The sequence below is a fragment of the Bactrocera latifrons genome, unplaced genomic scaffold (genome assembly GCF_001853355.1).
Source record: "Bactrocera latifrons isolate USDA-ARS-PBARC rearing strain unplaced genomic scaffold, ASM185335v1 scaffold_38, whole genome shotgun sequence".
NCBI classification, from domain to species: Eukaryota; Metazoa; Arthropoda; class Insecta; order Diptera; family Tephritidae; genus Bactrocera; species Bactrocera latifrons.
The window spans coordinates 862,848-875,456 of record NW_017537023.1 but is presented as its reverse complement, the minus strand read 5'-3'; the positions used below and the strand labels follow the sequence as shown (position 1 = coordinate 875,456).

At 35.2% G+C, this 12,609-nt stretch overlaps 1 protein-coding gene across 1 annotated transcript in view; it reads right to left on the bottom strand.

Moving 5' to 3' along the window:
- Positions 1 to 1,445: 1,445 nt before the first annotated feature.
- The window catches only part of LOC108972109 (insulin gene enhancer protein isl-1), a gene marked incomplete at its 5' end in the record, with an annotated part of 81,159 nt that continues 69,995 nt past the window's right edge, over positions 1,446 to 12,609 (bottom strand). The window contains 7 exon segments of the mRNA XM_018938588.1: positions 1,446 to 2,773; positions 2,893 to 3,076; positions 3,159 to 3,374; positions 3,474 to 3,636; positions 4,805 to 4,925; positions 11,826 to 12,014; positions 12,088 to 12,218. Of these exon segments, the coding sequence (XP_018794133.1) occupies positions 2,400 to 2,773; positions 2,893 to 3,076; positions 3,159 to 3,374; positions 3,474 to 3,636; positions 4,805 to 4,925; positions 11,826 to 12,014; positions 12,088 to 12,218 (1,378 nt within the window). The 3' untranslated portion in view covers positions 1,446 to 2,399.

The following is a 12,609-nucleotide window of genomic DNA, read 5'->3' as shown; positions in this document are numbered from 1 at the left end:
AAATTTTACTTTTTTATACAAAAATTAATTTCGAATTTTAAAAAACTTGAAAAAATGAATTTTCGAAAAAATATATATTTTTTAATGACTAAAAAATTTCGTTTCAATTTTTAAAAGTTACCTTAGTTTTTAAGGCCAGATACAAATATACTACAATACACTAGGTGTAGAAAAATTTAGTTTTCGTAATTTTTTGTGACTTATTTTTTTGAAGTAAAATTTTTATTCTGGAAATTATTTCTGATAATTTTTAGGATCAAAAAAAAAAAGCGTCAAAAGAAAAGATATTTTGAAATTTTGAATTTTTTTTTTACTTCACAAAATCAATTTCGAATTTGTGGTTTGTTATGTAAAAATAAAAATTTGATTGAGAAAAAGAAAATTGTATAACTTTTTTTTTGTTAATTTGAGAAGCTTAAAAACAGAATTATAGAAAAATCTGTTTTTTTATATTTGCTTCTTTCCATAGGTAAAATTTTGTTTTCCTTTTTCTAGTTTTTTTTTTAAGTAAAATTTTTATTTTGAAAACTTTTTAGTTGTAAGAAAGGAGAAAATTTGGAGCTCTGGAAAAATAAATTTTAAAATTTCTTTTGTTAATTTGGACAATGTAGAAAAGCAGAATTATACATTTTTTTACTTTTTTTTAAATCAAAAAATTAAATTACAAATTTGAAATTCGCAATTTTTTTGAATCCAAGCACATACATATGTACAAAAAAAGTATATAGTATATACATTTTTTGGTTTTTTGTAGATAATAATTTTTCCAGAGTTTTTGTAGTTAATTTTTAGTAAAGTTTTAAAGTAAAATGTTTGCTCTGAAAATTATTTTTGAAAAATTATTAGTTGCATAGAGAAGCATTTCGGAATTAACTTTTATAAACTAACATAAAACTTACAAAAAAAATTGTTTTTCAGAGCTTTGAATTTGCAGGGAAATATAAATTTTTCAACTTTTTTTTTTTGGTAGTTTGTAAAAGTTAATTTCGTAAGACACAGAACTACGGAAAAATATATTTTTAAAATTTTTTAATTCACAAAAAAAACGTGAAAAATTATAAATACAGTGAGATATATTTTAAACAAATTTTATTTTTTTTTTAATTAAAACATTAATTTCGAACTTTAATTATCTGCTTTAGTTAATTTGTAAAAATTAATTTCGACTAATGTAAAAGCACAGAATCACGAAAGAAATATTTTTAAAATTGTTAATTTTTTAAATTTAAATTTTGGACTTTGAGCTATTTCTTTTTTTTTTTTTTTGTTATTTTGTAAAAATCATTTCCGAAAAACGTAAAATCTCAAATAACGAGAAAATATATTTTTTAAATTCTTATTATTTTTTTTTTATAAAAAAATTAATTTTGAATTCTAAAAGGCGAATACATTTTTATACACAAACAAATGTACACACATACAAATATGTTTTTATCGCAATTTTGCTTGACCTACCGCTTTTTGCTGTTCTACAGGGTTGCATTTTTGCTCAAATTATTTTACTCCTTGTTGCATCAAATCTTGAATTTATTTTTCTTTTTAGTTTTTATTTATTTATTTGTTGTTGTTTAGTTTAACTAGAAATTTAATTATCATAAACTTGTGTTTATTTACGTCCTTTCTAAATTTATGCATTAAGTACTTACATAAGTATATACAGTTATTTAGGATATATGAATGCTCATAATTTTACAAACTTCTAATTCCCTATAAGTATTTAATTTGCTTTTGGTTTTAGTTGCAGCTTGCTTTTGTTTTTTTTTTTATAATAATTACGTTAATAATAATTATTTAATTTTTAAGAATAATAATTTTTTTGCTTTAATAAAAGAACTTTTTAAGTGAGTGAGCATTTCCGTTTGCATTTGCAGCCATCTTTGAATGCCTACGTGCAAAATTTCTTTGAAAGTTTCTAAACTATTCACATGAATTTTTAACTTTTTTTTTTTTGAAAATGAAACTTTAAAATTTTACAAAAATAATACAATAATTAATAAGTGAAAGTAACAATACTTAGATTAGTGACAATGTGGGCACTTTGTAACTCAATTTACTAAAATTTCATCCACAAATAACGGTAAGCGTATTTTAAATTTATTAAACAATTTCACAAAAACCGTTATACACGTTTTTTGGTTGCAATTTCAGCAAATTGTCTTACAATATGCAAACACTGCAGCTTTTTGACTCTTTAGCGACTCGGAGCTTTAACTAGGAGAGCTTTATTGGTGCCACGTGCTCAAAATTTTGGCTACTAGTCACACACACACTTCGTCTAACAGCGTTCTACACTTTTCGCATACCAACTGCTCCTCCGCTGCCCGTAAAATTGCACATTTGCCCCCTTTGCGCACGCATCACTGAGTTCCGGCTTGACGGCAGAACTCCTCATACATCCTTCACAGCACCGCGTGCGTCGGCGAAGCCGTCACCTTTTGCAACATTTGCATTAACTGCTCCGTAGCAGATTGCGCTTGTCCACAGCTCGCCGTGTTGCCAACACCAAGACCACCACCACCGCCGCCCACTGCCATGCCTCCCAAAGCGAGTCCGGGATTGAGCGCACAAGCCGCTGCTACAACACCACCGACACCAAGACCGCCTAAAGCGCCAGCTGCCGCGGCGGCACTACCCAAAAGTGCACCGGCTGTGTTCGAGGCGGATGGTGGCGAAGCGATTGAGGTGGCCGCCGATGTCGATGCGGATGATAGCGATGAAGATGATGACATTGACAAAGACATAGACGATGTTGGTGTCAAAGCCAGTTTGGACTCTGTGTTTTTTTGTGTTTTTTTTTTAATTTTTTTTTTTTTTTGATCGACAAGAACGAGAAGAAGAGAAGAGCAAATTAGATACGTTTGCACATGCTTTTCTACGGACTGCCTTGCATACTGTCATCGCTCTCCAGATAGGTCACATAGGAGTCGGTGCTGTCCGGGTGATGATGTGATGTAATGCCCGAGTCCATGCTACCAATGGGTGGTCCGTTCATTTGCTGACCGGGCGGTGGCGGATGTGGTCCTTGCTGTTGATGCGGCGGCAACGGCGGCATGCCATTGAGATCATAACCATGCATCTGTTGAAAAGATGAAGAGAGCGAATCGCAAATTTAGTCACAGCACTGACATGTAGTATAATTGTGATTGTATGGCACTCACCTGATTGACGAGTTGCTGGAACGCGGGCGTGTGCGTGTTGATCGCACCGTTGCTGTCCAAGTCCGCATGCAGCGCGAAGTCGGATAAGGCCTTCCATGGCGGCTGATATGTTTGCACATCGATGCCCTGCAAATTCAATGGCGAATCGTGGCGCACCGGCGAACTCGCTATCATCGGTATGCCCTGCATGGCGCCATAGCCGAGCTTTCGTCCCTCCTATAAACGCAAAGCAAAGAGAAACTTTCATCAGTTAAGCTCCATTTAATGCCCTTGCTTAGGGAGAATCTTTTCGCAAGCTTTGTGAGCTGTACATACCTTCTCCTGTTGCATTTGCAGTTTCATTTGTATGGTTTTCTTCTTGTCTTTGCAGCGTTTGTTCTGAAACCAGACTCGTATGACGCGTGGCGATAGACCAGTCATCTCCACCAGCTGCTCTTTCATGAGCGCATCAGGTCGCGGATTAGCATTGTAGCAGGTTCTGTAAGAAAGAAAAGAAATGGTTGGCTTAGTTAGGCGAAATATATTGGATACAGAAGTGTATGGCAGTCGAATTTAGGGTATTGCTTTGATGGAAATATAAGTTAGCTTATGCTTTGTTTCCTGGAACCTATATGTAGAAAAGAAGTTTTGACTTTAACACTTCTAGGAGCATGGTTTTACTTACACTGAAACTATACTTTGGACTGAAAAGACGCATGCGTAAAATGGTCTTCGGAAATTCTCTTTACCAGTCATGTTAGACTATAGTTAGAAGAAGTGAAACTGTCAATAAATAAGGTCAAGTGTATAATTTTCTGGGAGAAACGTGGTTTCAATCAATTCAGTAGAAAAAATGGGGACACTGTCCGATCGGAATAGAATCAGTAAGATGGTATATTTTTCCTTGTGTCAGCTGTTTGGAAGAAGATGAGTTAGAATCATCTCAACACTTCCTCCTCGAATGTACCGCCTTTGACTGATCAAGGTAAAAACATTTTGGATCTCATAATTTTACACATCCAGGTGAAATAACGGCAATATAGATAAAGCTCTTAAGCAGATTTTTTATAGATTAAGGCGTTCGCATTAGGAAATCCTCACGCACTTTAATTTCATACCGGATTATTTGGATAATGGAATCGCCAAACCGAACTCTGGCGGCTCTTTCTCTAACCATATAACGGTGTGAGGCAGTTGTGGGTGGGATGAAGCCGTTGGAGTACAAGAGCAGCGAGTTTCTTCACAGACGGGTTAGAGCTTAGTGGATGGGTTTACCGTCAGGAGCTCGCTATCAACTCCAGTTTCAAACTCCCTGACTACTGCAGTATTTTCGAGGCCGAGGTTGCAGCCATTAAGGTAGCAGTAGATATACTGCTCCGGTATGGAGTCTCCTTCAGAAAAGTTTCCATCCATTCTGATAGCAGAGCGGCGACACTAGCCTTGAACTCATTAACAGAGCTTTCAGGGCTGGTCAAAAAGTGGATAACGTCGCTATCAATAGCATCGAGTGTCTTTGTGTTAAGAGCCCCTATGGTGCCAGGGTGCTCTTTCCAATATTTTGAGCTAAGTCACATTGTTTCTGGAAGCTACCGCTTTTTGGCACAAAATATTACGTTCTCGAATACATTTTTGTGAGGAAAGTTGTAATCATTAAAATATTTACTTACCTTAACGTATGTAGTTGCTTCTCATTCAAGACCGTTCGCACCCGTGTCGGTTTACCGTCCGATGGACCCGAAGGCCTTTTTTCCCTAATACTTTTATGTGAGCCTGATTCGCTACCAGAATCTGTAAAGGCAATTGAAAAATGTTGATGAAAATTAATTTAAAAAAAAAAATTTTTTTTTAATAAATTAATTTAGAATTAGATTGGGTTTTAAGCCAGACTGGAACCTAACAAAATGGAAAAAACAACATAACTTCACTTAAAATAAAAAAAAATAATAATAAAAATTTAAAATATATATAACAATAATTTTGTCAACTTACTACTACTTTTCAAAGTTCAATTAAAATCAAAATTTTTAAAAATTATTTTAACCCAAAAAAAATCATGCTCGAAACCTCAGAATTATATAAAAAATATTTCCTGATAAGTATAACTTTAAACATACATACATATATGTATGTAAGTATATAAATACATAGTATATATACTTTTACATTATATTATATATTTTTGTATATCTGCATTGCTTTCCCTTACAATTTGCATCCGCAATTTCCTCAGCCCAAAATCACATAAAGCAGCACGAAAAAACATAACTAGCTGATGACATTCGCGCACTTGATTCCGACTTTTGTTGTTGTTGTTTTTGTTTTGCAAAACTATAATTAGTTTCCTCCACCGAATGTGTTGAAAAATTGCATACAAAATATTTACTTGCCGGCGCGTTTCGGCGAGTTCAAAGCGAATATTTGCGACAAGCGACAAGTATCGAGATCAATTGTTCGAAATCAGTGGAATTTTTGAGATGTTGCCGATTTTAAAATTAACTCCAAAGAAATGTGGTAATTTCTTTTTGTTGTATATGGTCTTTACATATCAATAATGAGTGGGGACTTTTTGTGAATATTCTTAAGGATTATTGTAAATTTTTACAGCAAGTTAAAAATATAAAAAAGTTTAGTAAAGTCTGTTTATTTTTTTCGGAGTTAACATGTGCAAAATTGAGCGCCAAAACTGGATACTGATCAACTTTATCCCTAAGAGTGGCATACGGAGCTTAAATTGCATATGAAGAGAAGAAATATTTCAGAAATTTCAATTTCTGATCTTTGCTACTAAAAGTCAGATTTCTTAGAGTCGGGATGAGTTCATGATTCAATTATATACAAGAACGAGTCATCGAAAATTGGACTCAACGGGTGGACCATCTGAGACATAGCCGCGATCAATATTTGAAAAAGATAATCTTCAAAAAAATAAAATAAAATAAAATAAAAAATAAAAAAATTGAAAACTTGTTTACGCAAGTGAGGAAAATTCTCTGAGCGTCATTTACTTGTGAGTGAACACAAACGATTCCTTTACATATTACATATTCGTATGGCTCAAGCAGCTCACGACTTCCAGTCTTACGCCAATTATTCTGTGGGTAACCAAACTACATCCGTTTGAAGGCGAGCTAAAGTGAGAAGGCAAAACATAACATCCCCTCTCTAGGATTGTGCGCTAGATTTCCGACCCGCCATCCAGCATTAACACCAATAACAACCTCAGCCTCGAAATCCAACGCAGAATAACTCTTGCCAACAAAAGCTGCTTCGCATTGAGTAGGCAATTAGGGAAGTAAAGTCCTCTCTCGACGAACAAAGACCAAACTCTACTAGTCCTTTGCCATTCCAGTCCTGCTTAATCGGACTTAGGAATATTCGAGAGAAAATTTTTGTGGAAGATTTATGGTCCTTTGTGCATTGGCAACGGCAATTCCCGCAGTCTATGGAATCATAATCTGCACGGGATATACGGCGACATTGACATTGTTCAGCGAATCAAGAGACAGCGCCTGGATAGATCATGTTGTTCGGCTGTAGTAGAGCTTTGAAGATTTTCGATTCAGTACTCGCCGGTGGAAGCAGAGTAAGAGGAAGACCACCACTCAGTTGGAGAGATCAGGTGGAAAAGGATCTGGCTGCACTCGGCATATCGAATGAAATAGCGAAAAGTAGTAAATACTGGCGCGCTGTTGTTAACTCGGCTATAACCGCATAAGCATGAGTCTCCAAGTATTCATTAAAGCAAATTTGAAAAATGTAGTGTTAAGAGAAACGCGTTTCAAGATAAACTGAAGGAACTGATTGAACTGAGCGACTACACTTAGAAGGCTGTAAAAATATATGAGATACCGATATAAAATATTAGTACATATGTTATTTTTAAATGTATAATCTATCGAAGTATGAAAAATTGGTTTTTTTTTGTAATTTTACACTAGGTATGCCCCCCTTAAAACGGCTGAAGAAAATTTTGTCAACGTTAAGTTCTCGGTATGTTCCAATTTACATACATATATATAAATGCATATATGTAGGTATGTACATATATATATATATATATATCTTATGGCTATTACCATGGGTGAAGCCATTCACAGTCGTTTGCAAAGACGATATCGCAGTTACAATCTCGGTATTTACGATAATTAAGGTATCCGCGGTCCGGTCGGAAGAAATTACCACATTTAGTACGCATAACGAGTGAAAAATGCGAATTGCTATTTAAGCGAATGAAAACGACGTGGCTACATAACAAGTACGTGCATTTGTATGTACATATATGTACTTATCATGGCGTTGTTGACACCGATTGGAGCGGCGGTATCTCATAAAGTTAAGAAGTTACGAGCGATTAAGGCCAATAGAGCATAAGGACGAAAGCAGGTGTATTTGTACATATGTATATAAAAGTATTTATATGCGATACTTTCTGTTATACATATACATAGATGCCATATATAGAAGTATACATATATAGATTTATATGTATATCGGCATATGTACTATGTATATTTACCTACATTGGTCAACTTGTAATTCGCTGGTTGACAATACAAGCAGGGTTGTATGTAAATATTTTTCTTAATACATACAAACATACACTATGTATATTTATATAACGTCATCGGGGCATGGAATTTCGATATGTGCAAAACAAAACGACTTTAAAGAATACCGCCGCCGCGTTGTCAATGAAACACAAACAAAAAGCAGCGAAGCGCTCAGCCGTGTTCCCAGTCAGTCAGCCAGTATGGTGTCTAACTGTTTACTTACGTACAAGTAGTGGATGGTCAAGACCAAAGGGTCAATACAATGTGTAGTAGATGGCTAGGCTAACTGCGCCACAGGGTTGCATGAGTGAGCAAGTGAACGGCTGGCTGGCTGGCTGGTGGCATGGCTGCCTGGTTAGCTGCTTCGTTGTTTGGTTGGTTGGTTGGCAGCGTTGCTCTGCAGACTACAATGTTGGTCGATTTTGTGTTGACAACATCTTGGGAAAGGTTCACACACAAACCAGCACACATGGTCTCTTATAGACGGCAGTGTCACCTGTCTAGCGGTGCGCTCTGTCTCCGACTGCCGGCCGCCCACAAATATACCGCGCGATCGCAGTCATTAGTCGAAGTGTTTGTATGTGTGTTTGTATGGTATGTTCGCGATTGCGATCGTGTTGTTTGGTGTTTATCATAGCGATCACTGTTTTGATTTTGTTGTTCTTTACGCTTTCGATTTCTGTTTGATTTCCAATCGTTGGCAATTGTTTGATGAACTATCGAAATTTGTTGTACGTCTTGTCATTTTGCTGTACAATAGTTGTTTGTTTATTTTTAGCGGCACTTTTTATGTTGCCTTAGATCGTCATAACGAACATTGCTACGACGCTTGTTCACCTGAGCACGAACGACCTGTACCGTGTTGATGTGTGTGTATATTTCAACGTTTTTTGACAGTTTTAGAGAGTGGATTGGTTCATAGAACTAGTTAGCAGAGGACTGTGCTTAAGTCGGTATAAATATAGTTTGTAGAAATATAAGCTACTATCGAGTATTTTACAGCGATACTGGTTGCCTACGAGATGATCTATATAGGTTCGTGTTTATGTTTTTTCGACAGGAGTTAAATGTTGGTCTTGAGAAAAATCTAAATAAAGGAAATAAGCTACCGAAACTCTGCTGAGCCACTAACAAATCACGGCCAATATTATCTTCCAGCAAAAGTCGCGTAAAAACATGTTTAAGGTCAACTGAACTGCGGCTGTAAGTATTATAAAAGTTTGAGACATGATCTTTCTAATAATAATATCAACTCTTAAAATTTGATATGAAATTCAAGTCCCTCTAAAGTCAATACCTCATGTTAGCATCAGTTTGGGAGAAGGTCCCATGCGTTTCAACGTGGTAGTTCAGAGAGAGAGCCTTAACAGGAATAATAGTAACACAATATGTTTAGGAATATTTATCCGTACCTGGTGGTGGTCATGGTGGTCAATATATGTAGTTATGAAAAATAAGAAAAAATCATTTCGAGAGCACTCTGCTAGATAAACGTCTCAGATGACATGAGGTCTTCATTCATATACAAAACAGTTTCACAATGGCACGTCCGATCATTTTTTATGAACATTTTTTATGTCGCCCATTGCTCAACATAGAGCTAAACATGAGCTTGATAAGCCGTTGTTGTAGTATTGTTGCAGAGTTCACAGTCTTTACCAGAATAAAAATCCGAGAGTATAGCTGCTCTAAGCAAGTTAATTACACCGACGGTTTGAAAGTGTTGGAAGGTATTGATGAAGGAGTCGCAACTATCGCAACGAACGTATAACCATACTTAACGACCGGCACTTAAAGCAATCTCTGCCTATGAAATCAAATCGCTATTAGAGAAAGTAGTGTATTGAAAAACTGAATAACCTAGCGGAACGTAACCAAGTGCGCATCATCTGGGTGCCCAGTCACAAAGGTATAGCGGGAAATGAACTGGCTGATGAGCTCGCTCGCTACCCGGTAACTTTTAACATGGTTGGACCTGAACCCTTCAGCGCGGTAGGTCTTCATATCAAAAATGAGCTGCTCTGCAAGGAAGTAAGAGTAGGCAGAAGGAGGTATTAGCAACAACTCAAGGCATGCGCGATGCCAAGTTGCTAACCGGGGGGTTGGGGGTTATAACCTCGGTAGATTTAAATATGTAATTAACCTCTCAAGGACAAACTTAGGCTACTTGTCGCATTTTACACTGGCCACTGCAAGTTGAAAAAGGACCTATGGGCTTAGAATCTTGCGTAAATTGCTGGTTCTGCAACAGGGAGCTAGAAACTCCATAACACCTGCTAATTGACTGTATAGCAGTCGGCAAACGCAGGAAAAAAGCCTTGGGTTCCATATTTGCAATCCACACGCTGGAGCTTGGGGAGTTTTCGTAATTTAGGAGAGGGCACAATACAAGTAGCCTAACTGCGCTGGCGTCCTCTTGCTCGCAATAGCTCGCTCGAAACTGACGATATAATCCTCTTTCATGCAGTGCTGGCGGACACTGGCTCAGATTTAGTAGCTACGGTGTTGAGTCGACGTCTTTTTGTAATTCTGAGAACTATATTTAATCATTTTTATTGTTGTTGTTGCTGTGTGACTCCAGAGCTAAATTTCTTGGTCAACCTTGGTCTAATATAAAAACACAACTTATCCCGCATCTCATGAGAAAATTTATATAGAATCTACACGCTCTGTTAAATTAGCAACTCTCTACGCAAGGAAACAATTATATCTGTGTAACACTATTGCCCCACTTTTACAATGACCTTGCCACGAGCCAGATTTCTATTTTTGATATGTACGAAAAGTATTTCTCACACAACTTTTTTTTTCATATACACACATGTTAACAAGCAAAAAAAAGAAGAGTACAAAAGGAAAACAGTTAGGAACACGATCAAAATCAAGAGCGTGGGCGATATCTCCAGTTTACCAGTTTGTTGGCTGTTACAGATTTTAATTTCATTCATTTTGTTTCATTATACAAAGTTAAGATCAAAAAGCGGCCGACGCACACAAATGAATGTTCTTCGAACTGTAATCGCTTGACTGAATATCGATTGTCGGAAATAGAAATTATGAAGCGAGGGAGATGCGGAAACGTTGGCAGGGCAGTTGTAGAACAAAGAACGACCGCAATTAGATAACAACTTGTAGTTATGTGGTGGAACAAGGCATAATTAAGAATGTTCTCACAATTGTCGCTACAAGGCGATACAAAAAGATTGCAGTGTAGATAAGAAAACTACAGATTTTGATAATAGAAAACATATTTGAAGATGTGGTTGATGATATGTGTGTGTGTACGGTGGAGCGATTTAGAAACAGCAGATTAGGTGACTATAGGATTTGTAAGGCTACCGTTAAAATTTGGATAATTTCTGAAAGGTAGGCAGATCTAGAGTGGTTTTTGACTTCTGTTAAAGTTAAAGAGAATTACCCTGAGTTGAAGGTAAGCTGACCAATAACGAGTGTTGTCTTTATCTTGTCATTTAGATATCTATATTAAAAGTAGTGAGCTCGATAAAACAGTGAGTGCGAAGGGAGACCCTTGGCCTTAAAAACTAGGAACACTAAGCTTGAATCATCAGTTTTCACGAAATAAGTTCCTAAAAGCACTCAGACTACAACTGGGAGCTGTTTCATTGATTATTGGTTCAAAAAGCTTACATAGCATGGAAAAGCTTTCAATTCTTTATGGTTTTTATATTTTTCGTTAATCAGAGTCTTATTTCGAAAGTCGATCCGCAGTTTATAAGAAACAGTATTTAAAACCAAAACACGCAACTTAGATTTTGTTGACTAGAAAGCTCTAAGCTTTAATAAGGAAAGAGTAACAACTTCTGTTAATTTTTTTAATTTTTTATTACCTTTGCGGATTCTATGATATCTCTCCGTTTGCCTAAGATCCTGAGAGCTTATTAGCAGTTCATAAGGAAAAATATTGATAGCTATCAGCAATTGCAGTTTACTGATTACTGTTGCTTATTTGATAGTTGTCTATATTCTTTATAATATCTCATTTTATATAGGGAACAACAAAAATATAAAATATTTAATTAACCAATTAAAAGTCTCATATTTATACACATTACTAATAATTAACAGTAGTATAGTTAAAATAAAAAAATAAAAATAAAAAATTTTATTACTGACTCACCTGACATTGAACCCAACTCGCTGGAATGGTTATTATTACTAAGACTCGTGTTATTATTATTACTACTACTATTATTGTTGTTGCTCTCTATGGATGATGATGTTAGACTACTTTGTGAGGATTTCTCTAGAACATCATGATCTTCTTTACAATATAAAATGCCGCCATCTCGTAACGCAAACTCATCGCCTACAGCGTAAAAATTTTATAATTAATAGAATTTAATTATTTTATTTGTGGGTTGCTATAATAAAGTAATTACCTGGAAGCAGCTGTCTCGCACACGCCGAACAACGAAAGCATTCAATATGAAATATTTTCGTTTTTGCGCGCATCACAAAGTCATTTTTACTAAATGAGTTGCCGCATTTATCACATTTTGTACCAAATAACCTAGGAAACAGAGAAAAAATGGTGGTTGTTAAAAAAAAATCTTAGAAGAATTTGAATTATGAAAATAATTAATGGTATATAATTTATTTATTTTAAAAATTTGTTTATTAAAATTTATTACTATTTTTGTTATATATTTTTTTAATATTCGACATAAGAAGGGGGAAAGTCAAAATTTATTATTGATATTAATTAAAAGTGTATTGTTTTATTGTTAGAAATAATTATATAGTACATGATTAATTTTTTTTTACTTTTGTGATAAAATTTACATTTAAAAATTGTTTAATATTTTATGTAATAATATATTTGTTTCTGTAAATCATGATATCCGTATTTTTTTAACTGGCAAAATCTATCAATTACAATTGAATATTATTATTTCTGTAAT